Consider the following 27,242-nt stretch of genomic DNA (forward strand, 5'->3'; position numbering starts at 1 on the left):
CTAATTTCTTGACATTCTCTGCACCTAACACACATAAAGACATCCTCCTTAGCTTAATCATGTAGTGTTCCAGAGAATACCACAAAAATTTCACAAGTTGCACATTTTATTAGGCTATGATGCGTTCGCGAATCACCCCCATGGTTCTCCCCTTAGTCACAGCACTTCTGTTACTTTGTGCCCATTGCTTTGCTGCTCAACTCTGGGGCATGATATTGAAATGAACAATGAAAATTAATAAGATTAATTGATTAATTAATTATCAGTAGTACACTATCTAATAGATGCCTAAATGCAGTGATTCATATTATACTGTCTAGTTTTACATTAAAACTACCTTTTTTTTTTATGAAAACCCCAAACAAGAGAGGTATTAGAATCTATAGTACTTACTACTATGCAAGGGTTGGAGGTTGAGGACAAAAGAAGATATTTATTAACTATAGACTTGAACTTCTGTAGACTGCAATTTCCAGGAAATACGTATGTTGGAAGGTTGTTCCAGAAAACAGCAGTTGAATGAATAAACGAGGAAGATGAAAAGTTGGTTATGCAAGTTTGACGTTGAACAGTAAATGGATGTTAGCTGCACATGTTCAGACTGTTTTGAAAGAGAGAGGAGGATTTACAAAAGCCAATTCAGAAGAATAGTGCCCATGGAAGTATCTATAGAAAAGGCATGCAGTAAAAACAGTACCTCTATGAGACAGAGAGAGCAGAGAGACTCTGTCAGAGATGAGTGATTAATTAACCTAACTGCCCTCTGTAAGAGTGAAAGAGGTTTTGTGAGCACCGCCCAAGATGTGAGAACAATATTCCATGGTAGGGTGGATTTGCAATTTGTACAGAGTAAACAGCTGTCTGGAAGAAAAGTAACACCGAGAGTGAAAGAGAAAACCCAGTTTTTTAGATGCACAGGAAGCAATATTTGTAATGTGCTTGTGCCAAGAGAGATTAGAAGTCAGAGAAATCCCCAAAAGAGATATATCCTCTTGCCTAGAAATTGAAGTGTCATCAAAGATAAGCATGAGAGCAGAAGAATCCTTTTTGTGAGATATAAGACATGACTGAGTTTTAGAAGGATTGAAATCAACTAAGTTGTCTTTGCCCCACTGGAGAATTATGTGGAGATCAGCATTTAAGGAATTGGTAGCGGATATTCAAGAAGTTGAAGCTGATTGAGCAGGGCGAGGTTTCACAAACTGGAAATTGGAATGCAATGTGCTATCATCAGAAAACTACGGATAGGATTTCTGGTCAATGGAAGAAGGTCATTAATATACAAGAGGAAAAGAGTGGGGGAAAGAACTGAACCTTGGGGTACACCAGCATTAGTGTTGAAGTTAGAAGACAGAGAGCCATCTACCATCACCCTCAGTGAGCAGTCAGAGAGAAAACTGGATAATCAATTACAAAAAACAGTTGGCAAACCACAAGATAAAAGTTTGTTTAGAAGACCTTATGCCAAACACGATCAAAAGGCTTTGAGTTGTCAAGAACAACTGCTTGTGTTTCACTAAACTTTTCCATTGAATTTGTCCATAAATGGGTAACATAAGCCAGAATAATACCAGTGGATCAACACTGATGGAATCCATACTGGTGATCGTTGATCAGGCAGAAGATTTCTAGATAGATTAAGAGTTGGCGGTTAATTGATTTCTCCATTGCTTTAGATAGAGTAGAAGTAACTGCAATGGGATGATAATTGGACGGGAGGGATTTGTCACCCTTTTTAGGAACTGGCTGGATATGAGCAAGCAAAGGCAGCAAAGAACAGGAGTAAGTTTAGGAGCAAAGGTTTTGAGAACAAGTGGAGAAATATCATCAGGACTTGGAGGTCTGTCATCAGAGAAGTCTGTTGAGTCTTTCTCTCTTTGTATATAAAGTGCTTAGCATCATAATACACAGCCATTTCTGAATAAACAGAAAATTTTTAAGGTGGCATCGTTTTAGGTTATATCTCATATTGTGAATGCCTTCACAACGAGTTGCCATGATATTGCACTACTTCGAATAAGTAACGCTTCACCTAAGGAGAAGACTAATGTTACTTATTCTCAGATAGGTACCACCACCCATGGTGGTACCTATCTGAGATGGGTGGTGGTACCTATCTGAGAATAAGTAACATTAGTCTTCTCCTTAGGTGAAGCGTTACTTATTCGAAGTAGTGCAATATCATGGCAACTCGTTGTGAAGGCATTCACAATATGAGATATAACCTAAAACGATGCCACCTTAAAAATTTTCTGTTTATTCAGAAATGGCTGTGTATTATGATGCTAAGCACTTTATATACATAGTCTAAATTTGTTCGCAGCTTGAGGCTCTAGCCCAAAATGCGCCTTAGTCTTTCTCTCTTTTAACATACTCTAGTAGGGCTTTAATATGTTAGTAACAACTCTTTGGATGGAAGAGCTGGGTTCCCAGTCTGGGTCACACAGAGTTTAACAGCCTGTTTGTATTTATGCTTAAAGCTGATTGAAGTGTCTTTGTGGTGAGGTTCCTAATTGGCACAATCTCCTGCTCTTCCTCTTCTTCCTCAGAATCCTCTTTAGCCAGTTGTGCAGCCAGAGCCTCTTTGAAAGAGGCTCACCATGGCTTTGCAGCAAAGCCGCTTGTCTAGCTTCATTATGGTATGGTAGATCATTGCCTACCTTGTCAAGACCAACATCTTCAGCCATCCGAGTGGTGTCTTCAGCCACTGCTGAAACTGGCTCAAACTAAAGAAAGTAAGACACTGCATCAGGCCGCAATTTCCTCCAAACACCATTCATGCATAATTGCGGCACTTCTTTCCAGGCTGCAGCAAAATTACTTATGACCTTAAGGACGTTGTAGGACCTCCAGTAGTTCCTCACAGCCACAGAGTTAGATGCCTGCACTGCCTCACCAATCCCTTTGAAGGTCATACATCAATAGTACACCTTGAAGGTCACAATAACACCCTGATCCACTGGCTGCAACAGTGAAGTGGTGTTGGGTGGCAAATATGACCTTCACATTCAGATCATCGTTAGGGATATCTTCAAGTTTGGTTGGATGTCCTGAAACATTGTCGAGGACTAAAACAATGTTTTTCGACAAGTTGTTTGCTGCACAAAATTGGGCCACCTCTGCACAAAAGTATGGTGTACCATTCACTAAAAAGGGTCTGAGTTAACTACGCCTTCTTATTAGAGTGCCAGAAAACAGAAAGTCAAGTCTTCACAATGCCTTTCATAACACATGTATTCTCTGAATGGTACACCAACATCAGCTTTAACTTACAAGTGCCTGATGCATTACCAGAAGTAATGTAAGCCAATCTTTTTCCAGCCTTATAACCAGGGGCAGACCTCTCTTCACCGGCTATGTACATCCTATCAGGCATCTTTTTCCAGTACAGCCCCGTTTCATCAACACTAAAGACTTGGTCTTTAATGTTGATGAAATTAAAGCTTTCATCCATTAACTTTTTGTATATGGGAGAATATTCCTCAGCACCTGCAGTGTCGGCACTAGCCACCTCACCAGTAATTTTCACATTATTGAATTCTGTTGCGTTGTCATTCTCTATAAGAATTACCTGGAAAATGGCACATAAGGAACTGGTAGTGGTCATCTGAGAAATTCTTTTTAACATGAACAAGTTAAAAAGTAAGAAACACACTATTGTATATATTGCTATTAGCATATGACTTTCATCAACCGGTGAAATACCACCACTTTGCTTATTGGAGGCTTGAAGTGGTGAAACCCATGTTTAGTCTCTAGAGCAAAGTTTCCGGCATCCCCCCCCCCCCATACTTCTCCTTCAACCCATGCACGGTACCAAGTACTATAGGTTTTGATACCTTTCGTGTTTGGGGTTTTCATAAAAAAAAAATAAAAATATCAGACATACATTAATTTAGGTTAGTAAGGTTAGTTAGTAATTTAGGCTGCATTTAGGTTTAACTACATAATAAAATTTCGAATGGCATTATATGCATTATATGTCTTCCCACTTTCTTGTAGATACCTGAGTAACTCCAAATACAAATTAATTTTTGAACCAGGAAAACCAGCCCCTGCTAGCCGAAAATGATTCAGTCCCTCCTCCCAATTCCTCATTAATTTCATTAACAATCTCCTAGCCTTGTCCATAACCACCTGCCTGTGTTACAGGAATGTTATTTTGGTTCATATCGTCTATCCACAGCACTAATAACTTCTCCATTGTCTCAGTCCTTGAATAAGTTGTTCTTGAAATGCTTACATTAACAATTCCTGCATGTGACTACTTGGTCTTCTCAGCATTATTCATAATGGTTGTAACAGCAGAAGGTGCTAAATTTAATGTCTTGCACACCTCTAAGCACCTCTCACCAGATTCCATGCGACGGATAATGTCCATTTTCACTTCAATTGTTAGAGAGATTTGCAGCTTTTTTTAACATGTGCAGGCACAAATTCACCACTGCATAGAAGACATGGTTGCACAATTTATTTAGAATAAATAAATAACAGAGCAGCGAAGGCTCAAAGGAATAATAAAGCACTAATGAGCACAGGAAATTATTAAAATTTAAGGCACAACTCAAAACATGTGCACACTGGTGGATGAGGAGAAAGCAACTGATGTCGACACTAGCACCATCTAGGTACTCGCTTCATGTGCTGTGTTTATGCTTGTGTTTTCAAATTTTCTTTTTAGTATTTGTTTTTTTATTTTTTCATTATTATTTTAAAAGGGCACAAATTGCACAAATGTGAAATTTCACAAATTGAAGCATCATAAAGTGGGCCTACCTGTACTGTAAACAGATTGAAAAAGGCAAAAGGTACTTGTTGACAATGGACTTGAATATGTTTAGATGTAATTTTTAGGAAATACATGTGAAAGAAACATTGTTCCAAAGAACAGAAATAGAAAGGGTAAACAAAGAAGAACACTTAGTTGAATAGTGAATGGATTGACTAGTTAGCAAGTATTTGGACCAGTATGGACGAGAGCCATTGAATTACAGAAGTCAATTCAGAAGGATAGTGCCCAAGAAAATTGCCACAGAAAAATCATGCAACAAAAACTTAATGTCTGTGTGACATAGAATGGAAGAGTTTGCAAGAGACGTGTTATTGATTATTCTGGCTACCCTCTTTTGGACAGAGTCTAAATGCTTTAATTAAGAAGGTTTTGGAGGCACCACCCCAGATATGGAAACAATATTACACAGTTTGGCAGAGTTGAGATTTGTTGGTAACTCTTCAGAAGAAATGTAAAAATGAGAGTTGAAGAAGAAAACCTACTTTTCAATATAGAGGAAACATTATTTGATATGCTTATGCCAAGAAAGGTTAGAAATCAGAATACTGCATCTTGTCTAAAAATCTGAGTGTTGTCAAAGATGAAAGGACTGGAAGCTGCAGTTATTTTATTCTTTTTTTTTTTTTTTTTTCTTTGCAAGAAATAAAATAGGACTGGGTTTTTGAAGGGTTGAAGTTATACGTTTTCTTCTCTATAAGAATTACCTGGAAAATGGCACATAAGGAACTGGTAGTGGTCATCTGAGAAATTCTTTTTAACATGAACAAGTTAAAAAGTAAGAAACACACTATTGTATATATTGCTATTAGCATACATCAGACATACATTAATACCATTAATTTAGGTTAGTAAGGTTAGTTAGTAATTTAGGCTGCATTTAGGTTTAACTACATAATAAAATTTCGAATGGCATTATATGCATTACATGTCTTCCCACTTTCTTGTAGATACCTGAATAACTCCAAATACAAATTAATATAATTTTTATCTGAATAAGTAAGTTAAATAAACTTTTGTTTTAAAATATATTCTTATAATTTCTGGGTAGCAACTTGTAGGCTAATTAAAAGGCATTACTCATATACTGGTTCTACCATTTGTTAACTTAGGAAGCAAGAATAGTTTAATAAGAAACTGACAGAATCATCTTAACTGCTAACAACTGCTTATTTTGTTCAACAGTCAAATATGCATTATCTCATCAAGAAATTGAGAATAAATACTAAGTTCATTTACAAGTGAAAAACAAAAATGGATTTAGCTAGGTGGTAAACAAATTTTAGTTGGATTTCTGGTCCCTTTCTGGATGGCACAATAACAAAACAAGTTTTGTAACCTAGATTAAGAGAACTTAATATATCTGTAATATATTGTATTCTTATTCCAGATAGATACATTCTGGCTGGGTTCCATCTATCCTTATAGATGAAGCCAACAATCCCCTTAATAAAAGAATCTCCATCCCCAATATTACAACCTCCCCTATTTGTAATTTTATTATAGGATTGTTCTTTTATTTTTTTTTAAATTGAATATCACTCAGATTTAATAAAATTTTAAGTTCCATATTAAAAATAATAATAATCTTTAATTAGTCAAATAACACTGAGATATAATGAAAAATAAATATACTTACACGGAGATTGTGCTCATTAGCATGAACCAACACATTTTTAAAACATGGTACTACAGGCTCAATAATATCAGAAAACTGAAAAAGAAGAACATTCCTAAATTAGTAATCCTTCTGAGGCATAGCTCAAATATCTGAATAGATGGTATTTGTCATCAGTAAGGTGTATGGAAAACAAGGTAAATAAATAAATTCCTTTTTTTAACATATTAAATTTAAATAACTTTATTTTAATAGAACAAGCCGCATTTTATTTTGCTTGAAATATAACAGTGTGATTTCTAGGAGCTCTGCATTATTTTACTATATTTAAATTCCAACAATTCAAGTTAATACTTTTTAAATCACTGATTATGCTAGTAGCATTAGCAGAGGCATATGATGCAAGAAGGCAAGTTTATACAGCATCAGCCAAAAAAAAAAAAAAAAAAAAAAACCCCTTCCCATTTCACCCATCCATTTGCTCCAGATGCTTGTCTAGTTCTGCCTTGAATTTATTTAAGCTATCAAACTTCTACAACGACAAATGGAAGTTTGTTCCAGCAATCAACCACCCACTGGCTAAAGGCAAATTTCTGCATAACTGTCTTTCCTCAATTTGAATTTATGTCCCCTCAGGTGATTATCTGGACAAGAGGAAGAATCCCATCAGCACTGAGATTGCTCAAACCATTCAAGGCCTTATACACCTCAATCAGGTGATCTCACATGTGCCTAGTCTCCAGACACTGCAATTTGCAGAACTTAAGCCTTTCTTGGTAAGACCACCCCTTCGTTCCCCTCACGAATCTTGTTGCCATTCTCTGTACTTGCTCAAGCAACTCTACATCATTCTTAAAATGAAGCCTCCAGACGTGTTTGTAGTACTCAAGTGTGGCCTGACCATCGCCTTATACAAGGGGACAACCACCTCCTTATCCCTTCTAACAAACTTCCTGTATATCATTGATAAAACCCCATGACCTGCTCTGGCAGACTGTCTGCACTGCTCAGAAAACTTCATATCTGACTGCACAATTAACTCCCCCCCAGGTCCTTTTCATTCTCTACTACCAGAGTGTAGTACCAGAGTTGATACATTACTCTTGGGGATTACTGCTACCCATATGCAGTACTTTACATGTGCCAATGTTAAAAATAAGTTGTCACCTCTCAGCCCATCTGCTCAACTTTTCTAGATCCTGTTGCAGTAGCATACTGTCATTAGTGTCATTAACAACCCTGCCAACCTTTGTATCATCTGCAAAATTAGACATTAAGCTTGATTCGTTGTCATCAATATCATTAATAAATACAGAAAACAGCCATGGACCCAACACTGAACCCTGAGGAACGCCACTAATAATATTAGTCCACGAAGAACAGTATCCAGTGATTATCTGTCTATCTTCTTCCACCTAACTATCCCTTTATCCATAGCAGCAATTTGCCCTCAATGCCATACTGCTCCAATTTGTACAGTAGTCTTCCATGTGCAACATATCAAATGCTTTCCTAAGATCCAAGTATATGATATCAACATTATTTTATGCATCCAGTTCCCTTGTGACCATATCATAGTATCCAATCAGATTGATCAGACAAGACTTCCTCTTAACAAACCCATGCTGTGTCCAAACTATAACTGAAATGTTGTCTAGATGATCCTGCAGTGCTACTTTAATCAGTGCCTCCATTAATTTCCCTAGAACAGAAGTTAAACTAACAGGTCTGTAATTATTTGTGTCCCCCTTTGATCCACCTTTGTGAATTGGGGTCAAATTTGCAGTCCATGGGAGCATTCCCTGAGTCCAAGCATGCTCTCATAATTATGGCTAAGGGTTTTGCTGACTACCTAGTCAAAGTTAATGAAAAATAATTGTGAGTACCTATGTGCTTATATTCAACCTGGCATTATTTTGTAAGTCCCGATTAAAACATTTTGTGTGAGATCAACATTATTAGCATGAAGTTAGTCTCATACAAATGAATTATCAGATTTTAGTGGCAAAATATGAATCCTTCTTCAGTAATAAGAAATTGCATTTCAGACTACATAAACAATGTAAACTGTTTTAGTGTTCAATGCATTTAGTGTCAACTGCATTTCACACTACATGAACACTAAAACACTTTTCAGTGTTCATGTAGTGTGTTTTATCAAAAACTGGTCTGTACTTGTAGCAAGGTTGAAGGATAAGAGGGAGGGTGAGTTACCTCAGACCTGCATCCTCACAAGGCCACAAAACTGAATTAACTGACACTACTCCAAGAGGGACAATCTACAAAACTAATTATCAATCTATCTTTTGCTATTCTAATCACTCTCTCTAAGCAAACCATTAACTATATTTTCACTAACCATGTGTAATCCCCCCACCCAACTGGATTGTGAAGAGAATACCTTACAACTAGTTATAAGGCTTTATGTTGATAGTCTGATCTATCAATGACTATTTTTCAGTGGCCAGCCATTAAAATAATAATGTTTCTTTCTTTAAATTAAACAACTATGAAATATTGGAATTAGATGGTGCTGTCATGCATTACAGAGGATGGAACTCTGGACTAAGCATCATTAGTAGTTATTTCAGTTAGTTCAATATATCAGTTTCCATTTCCTAGGAATTCCCCTTCTCCATTTGGAATCAGCTATGGGATAGATGTTAATGTAAGCAGTACATTACATTTCCATAATAATTCATGATTTTTAACAAAAAAGGGAAGGGGAAGTGAACTGAGAAAATTTAGGAGTTGGAGGAATGAATGGCCACACTGCCCATTCATTCCTCCAATTGCATAGCAACAAACATAATATCTAGTACTTCAGTTATAACATACGGTATATAGATAGCTTATATGATATATATAAAAAAAAATTTTAAAAAGACAATCGCTAGATTTCTATTGGCGCAATTTTAATGAAATTTAGAAAAAGGCTGAAAATTGTTCTAGCAGAACAAAATATAAAATTTCATGAAAATCCATCCACTGAGAGTCTAGTTATTACATGTGATGAAAGTAGTAGTAGTAGTAGTAATAGTAGCAGTGGCATTTGATGCAAGAAAGCAAGTGTATGAGCTTATGCAGCATCAGGCAAAAAAAAAAAAAAAAAAAATCACACCATTCCCTCCAAATGCCTGTCCAGTTCCTCCTTAAATTTATTCAACCTATCAACTTCCACAACGACAGATGGAAGTTTGTTCCAGCAATTAACCACCCACTGGCTAAAGGCAAATTTCCGCACATCTAATCTACATCTGTCTTTTCTTAATTTGAATTTATGCCCCCTTAGGTTCGTAATCTGAACAAGTGGAAGGATCCCATTAGAATTCAGCGTGCTCAACCCATTCAAGGCCTTATACACCTCAATCAGATCACCGCGCAGGTGCCTAGTCTCAAGCCACTGCAATTTGCAGAACCTCTTTTGGTAAGAGGATCCCTTCATTCCCCTCACCAATCTTGTTGCCCTTCTCTGTACACGCTCAAGTAAATCTACATCCTTCCTAAAATGAGGCCTCCAGACCTGTACGCAGTACTCAAGGCGTGGCCTGACCATTGCCTTATACAGAGGGATAATCACCTCCTTTTCCCTGCTAGCAAAATTCCTATATATCATTGACAAAACCCCATGACCTGCCCTGGCAGCTTGTCTGCATTGCTCAGAAAACTTCATATCTGACTGCACAATTACTCCCAGGTCTTTTTCATTTTCTACCACCTTAAGTGTAGTACCACACAGTTGGTACGTTTCTCTGGGGTTACTTCTACCCATATGCAGTACTTTGCATTTGTCAAGGTTAAACTTCAGTTGCCACTTCTTAGCCCATCTGCCCAAATTATCTAGATCCTGTTGCAGTAGCACACTGCCATTACTGTTATTAACAACCCTGCCAACCTTTGTATCATCTGCAAACTTTGACATTAAGCCTGATATACCTTCATCAATATCATTGATAAATATACAAAACAACAGTGGACCTAACACCGAACCCTGTGGGACTCCACTAATAACATTAGTCCACGAAGAGCAGCACCCATTGATTACCACCCTCTGTCTTCTCTCACTTAACCATCCTTTTATCCATTGTAGCAACTTACCCTTAATACCATTCTGCTCCAATTTGTACAATAGTCTTCCATGTGCAACAGTGTCAAAAGCTTTCCTGAAATCCAAATATATGATATCAAAATTATTTTTTGCATCCAGTTCTTTTGTAACCACATCATAATATCCTATCAAATTTGTCAGACAAGACTTTCCCTTAACAAACCCATGCTGTGTCTGAATTATTGCTGCAGTCTTGTCTAGATGATCCTGCAATGCATCTTTAACCAGCGACTCCATTATTTTACTCGGAACAGAAGTTAAACTATCTGGTCTGTAATTACTCGTGTCACCCTTCGATCCCCCTTTGTGAATTGGGGATACATTTGCACATCTCTAATCCGTGGGAACCTCTCCTGAGTCCAAGGATGCTCTCATAATTATGGCTAAGGGTTTGCTTAGTTGCTCTGCCGCCTCCTTTAACATAACTGGATAGATCCATCCACCCCAGGTGCTTTTCTTATGTTTAACTTCAACAATTTCTCCTCCACTTTGCTTTCAGTTATTACAAAATCATTAAGTATCCTGCTACAATTTGATAACCTTCTGCCATTTTCAAACCTTAATAATTCCTCACGTGTGAATGTAGATGCAAAATACTCATTCAGTTTGTTTGCTATCTGAGCAGGATCATCAACAGTCGAACCATCGATGTCAAGTGGACCAATCAGATTCATCCCCTTCCTTTTAGAGTTTATATAAGTAAAGAAATCCTTGCTGTTTTTCTTAGCATCTTTTGCCAAGGATTTCTCGTAATCTCCCTTCGCCTGCCTAACCTCCTTTGTCACCTGATTACAGACTAGCTTATATCTGCTATATGCTTCTGAGTCGCTTGATAATTTATATGCATCCCATGCATTTTTCTTCTCTATTACAAGTCTCATTAGTTCATTAGATAACCATTTAGGCCTAAACCTTGAACAATATTTCTTAATAGGTATGAAACTTTTAGTAGCTTCCACTATTAATTCCTTGAATGCTTCCCACTTAGAATTTACTGTTGGTAACATCGTCAGTTTATCCCACTGTACAGAATTTAAAAACTGTCGGAGACCACTATACTCACCTTTACGGAAGCAAAAACCCTTTCCTTTACCCCTGATGGTAATTAAATCTTTAAGTAAATCCCACATCAGTACACTGTGATCACTGCCACCTAGTGGTTCCTTTATCTGCAAATTCTTAATACACGAATGATCATTGCTGATAACCAGATCAAGAGTATTACTTTCTCTGGTTGCCTCTCGAACATGCTGCTACAGAAAACAATCATCCAATAAATCCACAAAAGTCTGACTAGTGTGTGAGTGACCAACCACAAGTTCCAGTCAATATCTGGGAAGTTAAAATCCCCCATTATAAGACAAAGAAATAATAATTGCCAGATTTCTACTGGTCCCAATTTACTGAAATTTGGAAAGGCTCAAAGAATATTTCTAAAAGGCCCAAATATAAAATTTAATGAAAATCTGTCTGCTGTGAGTTGAATTATTAAATGAATATTAAAATTTTTTTAAAAAAATAATTATAAATAATAATAATAATTACCGGATTTCTGTTACTCCAATTTTAATGAAAATCAGAATAGCTTGACAAACCTTTTAAATTCTGGAATAGCTTGACAAACCTTTTAAAAGATCTAAATATAAAATTTCATGAAAATTCATCAGCCAGGAGAGAAGACGATACATGTGGACAGATAGAGAGACATGGTGTAGACAACAGGTGCATTATACATGTATACTAATATGCCTAATCATAAAGACACTGATCTAAGTTCTAATAGTTTCATAATAGGCCATTATTTTAAAACTCCTGTAATTATTTTTGGAAGCCATATCATTCAATAAGTTGCAAAAAGCCATGCACAAAAATGGTCACATTACACATATTACTTCAGTTCACTGGAGGCTGTTTTATATTATCACGTTTTTTTTTTTTTTTTTTTTTTTGGTAGTTGTTGGCGCATCGGCTTCTGTGGCCATAGTGCACCTCCCAAGTTTTTTGCAGTACATTGATCCAAGCCCAAGGCGGGATTCGAACCCGCGACCGTTGGGTTGCCAGGCAGGCACTTTACCCACCTGGCTAGCCCGGTCGGCATATTATCACGTAACACTGTCCAACCGCTGTGAAAGATACTGATTGTATTAGCTGTAAAAATACTTATATGTTATTTTTCATGGGGAATTGAGTAGCAGCCTTAAACTAGACTTTATTTTGAAATCTGAGCACGTTTCTTTGCTCATAGCAAAAAAAGCACGTGATTTTTGACATTCTTTCCCCCAAACAAAAATCATCAAGAACTTGGGCTAAAATCGCCCAAACATAATAAATTATACATCGCTGGACTCTTTAAATGTTACATGGAAAAAATGGCTGAAAACTTAAAAACTTAGCAATGAACAAAGACCAGGAAGAATTATCTGAGGTGGAAACAAGAATGCTAAGGGAGAATCCCCAATAACGATGACAATAATGATCAATTAGAATGACCCCATGGCCCCTGTCAATATAAAGAAAGCCAGGAAAGGAAAAAATCTAGGAGAAACCAGAGATATCCCTGAATATAATCAAAGAACTGAAGAAGAGAAAAAAACTGAAATACCTTAAAAACTTGATGATCCTGTTAAACAGGTCAAAGAAAATAGATAATACTTGGAAGAATATATGCACAAGCAAACAAACAGGATCACTTCTGCAATCAGGCTGCAGATAGTAAACTGCTGGTCACTGCTTGAACAGCACATAGTAGAATTAAACACTGAGAACCAAATATTGAAAACTAGACTAGAAATGACTACTGAAGAGAAAAACACTTACAAAACGACGAACACATTAACCGATGCCCAAGCTGCAAAGGTAAATGACAAACAGGACAGTGCTAAGCCAAAACAAATACCTAACAACCAAATAAATACAAACAAGGAAACCAACATCATAACTCTCAAAGCAAGAAATGACTCTGTCCACAAATCCAGTGAGCCAGTGAAAGATACAGTTGAAACAAAATTGAGGCTTCATCTGAGAGAAGTAAAGGTCAATAATATGCTAAAAATAAAGAACATTTGAGTCCTGATTGAGGGAGCAAGTAAAGGAGACCTGAAAAATAGAGAACAATCCTGAGGTGGAAAAATTGGGCTTACAACCTGAAAAGCAAAGAGGGAAAAATCCCCATATTATAATGTTCAATATACCTCAAGTTGGCCATCACTAATCCGGTTCCACCACTAAACCGCTAATTCGGACATAATTTCCGCGAACGTAATTTCAAATTTCCCAGGTCGGCGCACCAACCTGTCGCTACTGTTTTTGGTAGCGTTGGTTGCAGCATCAGCTGTTGGCGTAACTCGTAAACACTGGCATAACCATAACCATTCCCACTTGCATAACCATAACCACTGGCATAACCATAACCATTCACATAACCATTCCCACTTGTTTTTCTGCATTTATTATTATTATAATCTGCTCACATTTAGCCCCAGCCATAGTTCCAATGAATAAAGGAAGTGCCTCTTGGGGTGTAAAGCATGGTTAATCTTTAAAAGCTGGTATATCCAGTTTAGAGGGAGGAGGCGTACATCAGTAGAGTGATCGACAACTTTTGCTCCTCCAACTGCTTACATTCAGTTTCTGTCACAACCCATTCCTTCCGTGCTGAAGCGAGGACCGAATAAGAACGAGTACCAGTTTCTACGATTGTGAAGATAGCACAGTAACTGCCACCATGCTAAAGTGAGTGTCAGTTGTCACGTGACCGATTTCCCAAGCATCTTTGCAGAAAGCAACAATGGCAAAGTAGCATGGAAAGTAATGCCATCCCACCACTAACTCCATGTCGGCGTACCAGTTTCTAATTTGCGTTGAATGATCAGAATGAACTTGCAGGAAATGATCAGTTATCCGTTTAAAAAATTGTTAGGAGACATTTGTAGGTGAATTTACTCATGTGTAAGCAGCAGGTAAATGGGCAAAAGGCTCGCTAACTTCAATAGGCCTTGTATAAAAATTCCTCTTTCTTGAAGAAATCGCAATTTATTAATTGAGATTGATCCATGTAAATGTGGCCATTTACATGGATCAATTTTATGTTAAAAAAATTTAACTTCAAATTCAACGACATAGCACTCTATGCCTCAACTGGATGAAAGAACATCAGCACTGGACCTTGGATGATTGGAGACAGGTCTTCTGGTCCAATTAGTCCCATTAACAGTTATTTCGAGCAGACAGGAGGGTGCATATGTTGTTGTAACTGCACAAAGCTGTGCACTTCCCCGTTCATCGGACATGAACCCTATGGAGCATCTTTGAGATACTGTGGAAAGGTCTGTTCGAGCTTTGGGTCCTTCAACCATGAATGCAACGGAATTATGGACTGTAGTGCAGCAAGAATAGAGGGAAATACCTGTGGAACACTTTTGTAAACTAGTGGACTCAACACCTCGTCGTGTGACTGCCCTTATCTGGGAAAAATGTGGGCCTACCCGTTACTAGGTACATATCACTTGATTTCTATCCACTCAGTGTACAAGAGTCATCTTCTCTATAGGATCTAACCGACAAAGTTATTCATCCACTAGACAGCAGAATCTAGAAAATGCTTATTCATTCACTAATGGAGAAGAATCTAGCGAAAATAAACATGAGAAGATTAACACATGATATTATGCAAACATTTGAGAACATCTAAAGGGTGATAAATATCAATGGTAAGAGATAAGTCTAATCATTCTTCATAAAGCTCTGACCCATTAACATCTTTACGCTCACTATCTGTAAGGGATAGCTGTATTTATATGCAGTGTTTCTCAAATCATGTTTTTCACATTTCTGCTAACGCTTTGAAATTATACAAAAAGTGAAACTTGCTACAATCATCTTCCAGTAACTCGAATCGTTCTTAGATAGTAGCCATTGCTTTATCTAGAACAGTGAAGTAAAATTCAATCTTAAATTTGAGTTTGGGGTCCTGAATACATCCATCGCGTGATGCATAATCGTTTTCTTTCTTTCTTTTGTTCGAGCTCTTACAGGTACAATATCTTTAGAAGTAGCTTCTACTTCTAAAATATTTCCGAGTTTGCTATCAATTGGTATAAGTTCTTCAAACGCTGTATCAGAACGTTTTCCTGCTAAAATATCTTAAGCTTCGTTAAGCAGTCTTAAACATTAAATAAGATTTAAACATGGGTTCTGCAAAATCTTGCAAACCGCATTAAGTTTTTTTATGACATTATACCATATCACAACTGAAGATACACTTTTTATTGCTCTAACTTTTCCATGCTGCCTTTTTCTGCTCAAGTAATCTGGCAACTTCCTTATTCATCCGACTTGGAATCTTCCTCGTACAGTATTTTTTAATGTTATGGCTTCTGTGATTGGCGCATTACAGCCACAGCAGCTGGCTATGTGGCCATTAAACATCCATACCACACACATGCTTCTGTGATTAATGTTTTAAAGGTATAATTGAATTATTTATAATTAACCATAATTGAATTATTTAGAATTAACCATAAATGAATTATTTAGAATTAACCATAATTGAATTATTTAGAATTATCCAATTATTTAGAAGTCCTCTATGCCAAACATGATCAAAATCCTTTGAAAGGTTGCACCAAAATTTTCCGTTAAATTTTTCTGTGGATGGGTACATAAGCGAGAATATCACCAGTATGTTGATACTTATGAAAACCAACTGCCAATCGTTGATCACATGGAAGGTTTCTAAACCTCAGTTGGCAGTTAGTTCATTTCTCCATTACTTTGGAACAGGTAGGAGTAATTGCAATGGGACGATAATTAGACGGAAGGGATTTGTTACCCTTTTTAGGAACAGGCTGGATATGTGCAAATTTTCAAGCAGAAGGAAAAACACCTTTGGAATTAGAAAGTGAAAAAATGTGACATAGAAGAAGAGCAAGTTCAGGAGCAGAGGTTTTGAGAACAAGTAGAGAAATACCATCAGAACCTGGAGCTTTAGTAGCATCCAGATTCGTCAAAATCCTTCTGACATCCTTTTGACAAAAGACCACAGGAGGCATTGAATGGAGAGCTTGCCAGGAATGGTGGGACGTGGTTTATTTACCAAGATCATTAATACACGAGTTGGAAGAAAAATAGTATGCTAGCAGGTCAGCTTTATCCTTGGTTGAAGTGGCAATAGAACCATCTGGTTTTGACAGAGGTGAGAGTAGAGATAGTCAAAAGTTGCAGCCAATAGCTTTGGCAAGAGACCAGAATGCTCGGCTACCATTAGGGCAAGAAGCAAGTTTTCTACTCTTAGCCTGTTCAAAATCTAGTTTAGAATGATTAATAAAAAGTAAAAGTAAAGTGCAGCCATTATCAACCCACTGCAGGATGGAAGCCTCCTCAACAATTCATGCTGAGGGAAATGGACCATAATCTGCCACGCTGGTCCAGTGCGGGTTGGCAGATTGATCGTATTCAGCAGTCAGGGGCTTGAACCCCGGTCTACTCAAAGAGCATGTGCTACTGCACTCCTGCTCCTGCCCACTCGGCTATGGAGGCCAACTGATTAATAAGTGCTTTACAATTGTTGCAAGCTTTGGTATAGGCAGAAAATGAAACTGAAGAAATGGAATGCAACTTAAATTCAACTTAAACCTTGTCAACTACAATATGAAATTTCTAATTACTTTACGCATTTGGTCAGTGTGGGTTACGTTTGGTATACTGTAAAATAGAATTCCAAAATATTTAGCTTGTTTCATATTATCAGCTACTATTTTTTCTCTCGCATAATTTCCTAAAATGTTAATAAACTCATTTTGAATCTTTGGAGATAAATATGAAGGTTCATTCCGATCAGATGAACGTTCAATTCTAAAAATATCTTCTTTCAAAATGGGGTCATAATTCGATAGCAACTCTACCATTTCTTTAAAATTTCCTTTATTTTCAGAAAATATGAATAGAGGATTCTGATGAGCAGGAAATAAGATTACACTTAAAGTCTGATCAAAAACATCTCTCCAATTCTCTATCCAGTACTGTCTGATGAATGTGATCAATAGTTTGTTGAAACTTCAACTCTGCAATTGAGGTGCAGAGTTCATCAACTCTCCAAGCACAATAGATGCTATTCACTATTTTCATGGTTAGAAAAAAGAAATTACAGTATATAAATTTTAAACGGATAACTGATCATTTCCCACGTGTGACATAGTTCTCCCGCGATCATTGCATTGCATCCGTAGAAATTGATACTCCAGCTTCTTCACCCTGAATTTGATCACGTAACAACTGCCGCCAAAGTGTCGGTTGTCAGTTTAAAGATTAACCTAAAGGGCAAACATCATACATTGTTCATAACAGATAAAGTTAAACTTCTGAAAAACTCGACAGCGGTGTGTCCTGTGAGAAGTTTAACTCTGCTTAATTGTAAATTCCAGCAATTTCTCTCAGTTCCTCTTATTTTACTAATTTTCTTTTAGCCATTCCTTTTTAGATTTTTTTTTTTTTTTTTTTTTTTACAACACACTTGTACAAAATTGTAGAAAAACACAACACAAACTAATCTTGGAAGCTACCAGGCTTTACATACTAACCAAGAAATATTGTTCAAGGTTCAGGCTTAAATGGTTGTCAGATGAACTAATGAGACATATGGCAGAGAAGAAAAATGCATGGGATACATACAAATTAATGGGTGACATGGAAGCCTATGATAGATATAAGTTGGTCTGTAACCAAGTCACAAAGGATATTAGGCAGGCAAAGGCAGATTATGAGAAATCCTTGGCAAAGGATGCAAAGAAAAACAGAAAAGAGTTCTTTACCTATTTAAACTCAAGAAGGAAAGGGATGAATCAGATTGGTCCACTGGATGTTGATGGTTCAACAGTTGAGGATCCAGCTCAGGTGGCTAACAATCTAAACGAGTATTTTGCATCTACATTCACACATGAGGAGTTATTCAGGAAGGGGAATGTCGTAGGTGAAGTAAACATTGGCAGTGAGCTAGATGATTTTCTAATAACTGAGAGGAAAGTGGAGGAGAAATTGTTGAGGATAAACATAAAAAAGGCACCCGGGGTGGATGGGATCTATCCAGTTATATTAAAGGAGGCAGCAAAGGAAGTAAGCAAACCCCTAGCCATATTTTTAGCTATGTGGCAAACCCCTAGCCACATAGCTAAAAATAATAATAATGATTTTGTAATGACCGAGAGCAAAGGGGAGGAGAAATTGTTGAAATTGAACATAAAAAAGGCACCTGTGTGGATGGGATCTATCCAATTATATTAAAGGAGGCAGCAAAGGAAGTAAGTAAGTTAACCATAATTATGAAAGATTCCTTGGACTCAGGTGGTCCCCATGGACTGGAGATGCTTAATTGTAAATTCCAAATGTGTCCCCAATTCACAAAGGGGATCAAAGGGTGACACGAGTAATTACAGACCTGTTAGTTTAACTTCTGTGTTCCAGGGGAAAAATATGGATCGTTTAAAAAACACTGCAGGACAAGACTGCAGTTATAGTTCAGACATAGCATGGATTTGCTAATGGGGAAATCTTGTCTGATTTTTGAGGAACAACTAGAGTAGATATTGGATGTGCTTCAGATGAATATCTTTTGAAATTTGTGATCAACTTATAATCAGCTATAATGAAAGTAATAAGAAGTTACAGGTATCCAAGAAAAAAAAAAAAAGGATTATATATATATATAAACCTCTTCACTTGTAATTAATCAAAAGCAGAGAATATATATACACAATTATTTTTACAAAAAATAAATCGGTATATAACATATACACTTAACATATATAAGGTAGTAGTAGTAGTAGTAGTAGTAGTAGTAGTGGCACATGATGCAAGAAAGCAAGTGTAGGAGCTTATGCAGCATCAGCCAAAAAAAAAAAAAAAAAAAAAAAATCACACCATTCCCTCCAAATGCCTGTCCAGTTCCTCCTTAAATTTATTTAACCTATCAACTTCCACAACGACAGATGGAAGTTTGTTCCAGCAATTAACTACCCGCTGGCTAAAGGCAAATTTCCGCACATCTATTCTACATCTGTCCTTTCTTAATTTGAACTTATGTCCCCGTAGGTTCGTAATCTGAACAAGTGGAAGGATCCCATCAGAATTCAGCGTGCTCAACCCATTCAAGGCCTTATAGACCTCAATCAGATCACCGCGCAGGTGCCTAGTCTCCAGCCACTGCAATTTGCAGAACTTAAGCCTCTCTTGGTAAGAGTATCCCTTCATTCCCCTCACCAATCGTGTTGCTCTTCTCTGTACACGCTCAAGCAAATCTACATCCTTCCTAAAATGAGGCCTCCAGACCTGTACGCAGTACTCAAAGCGTGGCCTGACCATTGCCTTATACAGAGGGACAATCACCTCCTTTTCCCTGCTAGCAAAATTCCTATATATCAAAACCCCATGACCTGCCCTAGCAGCCTGTCTGCATTGCTCAGAAAACTTCATTTCTGACTGCACAATTACTCCCAGGTCTTTTTCATTTTCTACCACCTTAAGTGTAGTACCACACAGTTGGTACGTTTCTCTGGGGTTACTTCTACCCATATGCAGTACTTTCATTTGTCAAGGTTAAACTTCGGTTGCCACTTCTTAGCCCATCTGCCCAATTTATCTAGATCCTGTTGCAGTAGCACACTGCCATTACTGTCATTTACAACCCTGCCAACCTTTGTGTCATCTGCAAACTTCGACATTAAGCCTGATATACCTTCATCAATATCATTGATAAATACACAAAACAACAGTGGACCCAACACCGAACCCTGTGGGACTCCACTAATAACATTAGTCCACGTGAGCAGCACCCATTGATTACCACCCTCTGTCTTCTCCCACTTAACCATCCTTTTATCCATTGTAGCAACTTACCCTTAATACCATTCTGCTCCAATTTGTACAGTAGTCTTCCATGCGCAACAGTGTCAAAAGCTTTCCTGAAATCCAAGTATATGATATCAAAATTATTTTTTGCATCCAGTTCCTTTGTTACCACATCATAATATCCTATCAAATTTGTCAGACAAGACTTTCCCTTAACAAACCCATGCTGTGTTTGAATTATTGCTGCAGTCTTGTCTAGATGATCCTGCAATGCATCTTTAACCAGTGACTCCATTATTTTACCCGGAACAGAAGTTAAACTAACTGGTCTGTAATTACTCGTGTCACCCTTCGATCCACCTTTGTGAATTGGGGACACATTTGCACATCTCCAGTCCGTGGGAACCTCCCCTGAGTCCAAGGATGCTCTCATAATTATGGCTAAGGGTTTGCTTAGTTGCTTTGCCGCCTCCTTTAAAATAACTGGATAGATCCCATCCACCCCAGGTGCCTTTCTTATGTTTAACTTCAACAATTTCTCCTCCACTTTGCTCTCAGTTATTACAAAATCATTAAGCACACTGCAGTTTGATAACCTTCTTCCATTTTCAAATTGTAATAATTCCTCACGTGTGAATGTAGATGCAAAATACTCATTCAGTTTGTTTGCTATCTGAGCAGGATCATCAACAGTCGAACCATCGATGTCAAGTGGACCAATCATATTCATCCCCTTCCTTTTAGAGTTTATATAAGTAAAGAAATCCTTGCTGTTTTTCTTAGCGTCTTTTGCCAAAGATTTCTCGTAATCCGCCTTCGCCTGCCGAACCTCCTTTGTGACCTGATTACAGACTAGCTTATATCTGCCACAGGCTTCTGCGTCACCTGATAATTTATATGCATCCCATGCATTTTTCTTCTCTGTCACGAGTCTCATTAGTTCATTTGATAACCATTTAGGCCTAAACCTTGAACGATATTTCTTAATCGGTATATAAAGTCTAGTAGCTTCCACGATTAATTCCTTGAATGCTTCCCACTTAGAATTTACTGTTGGTAACATCGTCAGTTGATCCCACTGTACAGAATTTAAAAACTGTCTGAGACCACTATACTCCCCTTTACGGAAGCAAAAACCCTTTCCTTTACCCCTGACGGTAGTTACCTCTTTGAGTAAATCCCACTTCAGCACACTGTGATCACTGCCACCTAGTGGTTCCTTTATCTGCAAATTCTTAATACACGAATGATCACTGCTGATAACCAGATCAAGAGTGTTACTTTCTCTGGTTGCCTCTCGAACATGCTGCTGCAGAAAACAATCATCCAATAAATCCACAAAAGTCTGACTAGTGTGTGAGTGACCAACCCACAAGTTCCAGTCAATATCTGGGAAGTTAAAATCCCCCATTATAAGACATTCTGATTTACTGGCTCACTCTATTTCTCTGTACAATTGTTCATTGTACTCATTCAAGTCATTAGGCCTATAACACACTCCTACCCTTATTTTTGCTTTCGCAGTGCTTATGTCACACCAAACTGACTCAACAGAGCACTGTTCATCTATATTAACTGGGTGCACTTCCTTTGATTTTATGTTTTTCTTAATTAACAGCATAACACCTCCTCCCTTTCTGTCCTGTCTATCCTTTCTGTACACATTGTACTCCCCAAATTCCAGTTCTGCATTCCTTATATCTTTGTGACACCACGTCTCTGCTATCCCAACAATATCCGCCTTTGATGTCTTGACCAACACTTCAAATTCATCAAATTTATTTACTATACTTCTAGCATTGGTATACATGCAAGCATACATGCTCCTATGCCTATTCCTTGTTACCCTAACACATCCCATATACCCAACTATTCCATGATGACTGCCATCCGTCCCTGAAACCCCCAACACCCCTCGCTCCAGGTCGCTTCTAATTCTAATAGAAGTTGTGCAAGAATCACCTTCACCTCTGCCTGCGGTTACTGTTAAACTATTAATCTTTGTATCCCCCCAAACTAGCAGTTTTCCGACCCGCCTAACACTGCCTCGATAGCATCAGCAAATATTCTTGCACCCTTTCTATTTAAGTGTATCCCATCCCTGTAGAAGCAATCTCTCCTGTTAACAAGTACAGTCCAGGCTGAAAAAAATTCTACCCCTTGAGCCTTGCACAATCTTTCCAGGGCCGAATTGATCGACAAGGCTCTCATCATATACTCCCTCCTATCGTGTCTGGGCAGAATTGCAGATTATATATATATATATATATATATATATAATTGCAGGTTAATATATAAAAATTATAACAGGCAGGATTGTAATAAAGGATATACAGTGGTATATCCTTTACTACTTTGAAATACCCTTCCTAATTTTGAAGAGGTTAGTTAAGATAAATTACTGAAATAATTACGACGCTTTTAATAAATACATATATACATATGCACCTTTTTAAAAGGAACAGGCTGCTAATAAGTAGTCACCAGTAAAAATCTAAACTTTAGTATGACATAAGCACAGCACTACCTATACATAGCACTGTAATGCTATGTACAGTGTATAGGTAAACTGCAAATTTAATGACCCTTTGTTGTCAGTTTCCAGTAGTACTTAAAACATAGGTTGAATTTCTTAAATGCTATCACAAACCCAAAATGGATAAGCATATAATGTCCAGAAAGAGTAATAAATATTATTAAATGGTATCTTCTTATGAAGTTATAGGAAAAGAAAATATTCCTACCCGAAGAATAGTAACATAATCATTATCTGTGAGTGTTTCAAGGATATTGAGAACCACATTGCGAGCAATCTCTTTTCTCAAGCCAGACATCGACCCACTTCCATCCAAAAGTATTACAATATCTTTAGGTGAGGCAGCAGTTTGTATGTACCTGTAAATACATATGCACAGTTATAAATTTTCTCCATTATTAAACTAAAAATAGTGGAATCTTTTTGTCTTATTCCTTTAATTATTTATATTTCCTCTGTATTCACTGATTTTCATTAATTATGCAATTGTTTCTGTGTGTGTGTGTGTGTGTGTGTGTGTGTGTGTGTGTGTGTGTGTGTGTGTGTGTGTGCGCGCGCGCACGTTTGGGTGCATGTGTGAATACAAGGTGCAAGCCAAGAGTTTCTCTGGTTGTGTAGAGTACTAACCATGCATAGTATAGTAGTGCATCATTAGATATTGCTGAAATAATTAAATGTGAGTAAATATGGCAAGTTTCATGCCAATAGGACTTGTGCTTTTGTTCAGTGGGCTGCTCATCTTCAGACCTTTTCAAAAGTTTGATATCCTTTTTCAATTGCAATCTCCATACCTTACACAGTATTTAAAATGCTGTCATACAGTTTTCTTATACAGTGTATGTTACGATCTCCCTATTTCTATAAGGAAATGTTTTATAAATCATCCAATAGGATGAATTATCTAACTTCCACTATGAGATTTCTTTGCTGCCACCTGTCTATGCTGCTTTGGGAATTTCGTGTCTAACAGTACAACACCACAATCTCTTTCTTACTCTTCTTATTTTAATTCAACCCCAGTGTCTAAATTATTTTAAGGTTGCTATTCTTCAAGTATAAGATCTTGCATTTTAGCATTAGCATTAGTAGAGGCACACAATGCAAGAAAGCAAGCTTATACAGCAAAAAAAAAAAAAAAAAACACCCTCCCATTTCACCGTTCCATTTGTTCCAAATGCATGTACAGCTCAGCCTTAAATTTATTTAGGCTATCAACTTCCACAACAAAAGATGGAGGTCTGTTCCACCAATCAACTACCTGCTGGCTAAAGGCAAATTTACAAACATATTTATTCAACAACTGTCTTTCCTCAATTTGAATCTATGTCCCCTCAGGTTCTTATTCTGAGCAAGAGGAAGAATCCCATCAGCATTCAACTTGTTCAACCCATTCAAGGCCTTAGACACCTCAATCAGATCACCTCGCAGGTGCCTACTCTCCAGGCGCTGCAATTTGCAGAACTTAAGCCATTCTTGGTAAGAACACTCCATTGTTCCCCTCACCAATCTTGTTGCCCTTATTTGTACTCGTTTTAGCAAATCTACATCTTTACTAAAATGAGGCCTCCAGACCTGTACACATTACTCTAGGTGTGGCCTGACCATTGCCTTGTACAACAGGATAATCACCTCCTTGTCTCTGCTAGCAAAATTCCTATATATCATTGACAAGACTCCATGACCTGCCCTGGCAGCCCGTCTGCACTGTTCAGCGAACTTCATATTTGACTGCAAAATTACCCCCAGGTCTTTTTCACTTTCCGCTTCCCTGAGTGTAGTACCACACAGTTGGTACGTTTCTCTTAGATTATTGCTACTCATATGAAGTACTTTGCATTTGTCGGTGTTAAACTTCAGTTGCCACTCCTCAGCCCATTTGCCCAAGTTATCTAGATCCAGTTGAAGTAGTATACTGCCTTTACAGTCATTAGCTACCCTGCCAACCTTTGTATCATCTGCAAACTTGGACATTAAACCTGATATATACCTTCATCAATATCATTGATAAATATACAAAACAACAATGGGCCGAACACCGAACCCTGGGGAACTCCGCTAATAACATTTCTCCACGAAGAGCAGCATCCACTGATTACCACTCTCTGTCATCTCCCACTCAACCATCCCTTTATCCATTGTAGCAATTTATCCTTAATGCCATAACTGTCCAATCTGTACAGCAGTCTTCCATGTGCAACAGTATCAAAAGCTTTCTGAAATCCAAGTATATAATATCAAAATTATTTTTGGCATTCAGTTCCTTTGTGACCACATCATAGTATCCAATCAAATTGGTCAGACAAGACCTCCCTTTAACAAACCCATGCTGCATCTTAACTATTACTACAGTCTTGTCTAAATGATCTTGCAATGCTTCTTTAACCAGTGACTCCATTATTTTCCCCAGAACGCAAGTTAAACTAACAGGTCTATAGTTACTTGTGTCAACTTTTGAAACACCTTTGTGAATTGGTGATATGTTTGCACACTTTCAGTCCCTGGGGACCTCCCCTGAATCCAAGGAAGCTTGCATAATTATGGCTAAGGGTTTGCTTACTTCCTTTGCTGCCTCCTTTAATATAACTGAATAGATCTCGTCCACCCCAGGTGCCGACCGGGCTAGCCGAGTGGGTAAAGTACCAGCCCGGCAACCCAAAGGTCGCAGGTTCGATTCCCGCCTCGGGCTTGGATCAAAGTACTGCAAAAAACCTTGGGAGGTGCAATATGGCCACAGAAGCCGATGCGCCAACAACTACCAAATCAAAAAAAAAAAAAAAAAAAAAACCACCCCAGGTGCCTTCCCTATGTTTAACTTCAACAATTTCTCCTCCAATTTGCTCTCAGTTATTACAAAATTACTTAGCTCCTTGTTAGAGTTTGATAAACTTCTGGCTTCCCCTCATTGAACATCTCCTCATGTGTGAATGTAGATGCAAAATATTCATTCAGTTCATCAGCTATCTGAGCATGATCATCAATAGTCAACCCATTACACTGGTGTGCAAAACTTAAGAATTAACACTATTTCTAAAAGTTACAACCACAAAATCTTTACTTAAGTTACACTTTACTGATGAGAGTAGATTGAGTGTCAGTAGCGATTCTGGACGTCAGCTAATCTGGCAAGAGGTTGGTACTTGGTATCACCCCACATCACTGAAAGGGATCAATATGGCGGTCACAAGGTGTTCTTGTCTGGGGAGGCGTTATCTTGGATGGATGTACACAACTCCAGATACTGGAAGGCAGTACACCTTCCAGTATCTGGAGTTGTCTCTGTATCTGTAACCGGTGCACACTACTGTACTGAGGTAATCCTTTCCCATGTGCATCTGTTCCGAGGTGCCATTGACCCCGAGGTCGTGTTTATGAATGATAACTATATGAATGATAACCCTATCGCATTGCAGCTGTTGATATGCTTTTGGAGAGTGAGGACATTGTTCGTATGCATTGGCCCTGCCCGTTCCCTCGATCTAAATTCCATCGAACACATATGGGACGCTCTGGGGAGATGCCTAGCAGCACGTCCACAACTACCAGAAAATGTTCACCAGCTGAAGATGGCGCTGACAGTGGAATGGATGATGTTACTGCAAGAACTTATCAACAACACTGTTTATAAGTTCTTGCCTGTTCCCTTTTTAGCAATCATATTTCCAGCCATAATTATATATCTAATTATTCTGATTTTGCTAGACATTTTTAGTCTACTAAATAAAGTTTCACAACTATGGAATTCTTACTACAATATACTATGATTTATTGTCAATTAAACAAAAAAAAACTCAAAATTATCAGAAAAACTGACCTGGTTTCACAAGACGAGTGACCAAAATAGATAGCCTTATCATCTGGCTATTATAAATTATGATACTAGTTATTCATTGTGACTAACATGGCAAATAATGTGTGCATTAAATTATCTCAAATAAAAGATCTGTCTTAAAAACTTAAGATGCCAATGCAACAAAATTTAGATTGGCTATAGTAGAGTAGAACTCAAATATTGTAGCATCAACAAGTCTGAATATTCTGTATATGCACAGAAAGATCACTCCAGTTAGTTACCTAGATGAGATCTGTGCAATCACCACAGAAACATCAAAAAGAGGAATTCTGTACCACTCAATACCAAAGTCTTTATAGTAGTCTATGTCATTCACAGTTGGATAAATTCCTTCAAGCATTCAACAAACTTCATCTAAAATTTCCAGTCAATCCAGAACTTAGTCTCTCTCTCTCTCTCTCTCTCTCTCTCTCTCTCTCTCTCTCTCTCTCTCTCTCTCTCTCTCTCTCCCCCCCCTCCCCCTCCCCTCCCCAATCAGCAGATAATACAAATGACCTGCTA

At 37.7% G+C, this 27,242-nt stretch overlaps 1 protein-coding gene across 6 annotated transcripts in view; it reads right to left on the reverse strand.

Annotated features, from left to right (window-relative positions):
• Positions 1-27,242, reverse strand: part of LOC150091205 (voltage-dependent calcium channel subunit alpha-2/delta-3-like) — a 1,918,419-nt gene that overhangs the window by 1,246,719 nt on the left and 644,458 nt on the right. For all 6 annotated transcript variants that reach the window (XM_090374703.1, XM_090374689.1, XM_090374699.1 and 3 more), the window contains exons 8-9: positions 23,100-23,250; positions 6,429-6,503 (exon numbers count right to left, since the gene is read on the reverse strand). In XM_090374703.1, the coding sequence (XP_090230829.1) occupies positions 6,429-6,503; positions 23,100-23,250 (226 nt within the window). The remainder of the gene's footprint in view (positions 1-6,428; positions 6,504-23,099; positions 23,251-27,242) is intronic.

The sequence above is a fragment of the Mastigoproctus giganteus genome, chromosome 1 (genome assembly GCF_048544385.1).
Source record: "Mastigoproctus giganteus isolate SK-2022 chromosome 1, ASM4854438v1, whole genome shotgun sequence".
NCBI classification, from domain to species: domain Eukaryota; kingdom Metazoa; phylum Arthropoda; class Arachnida; order Uropygi; family Thelyphonidae; genus Mastigoproctus; species Mastigoproctus giganteus.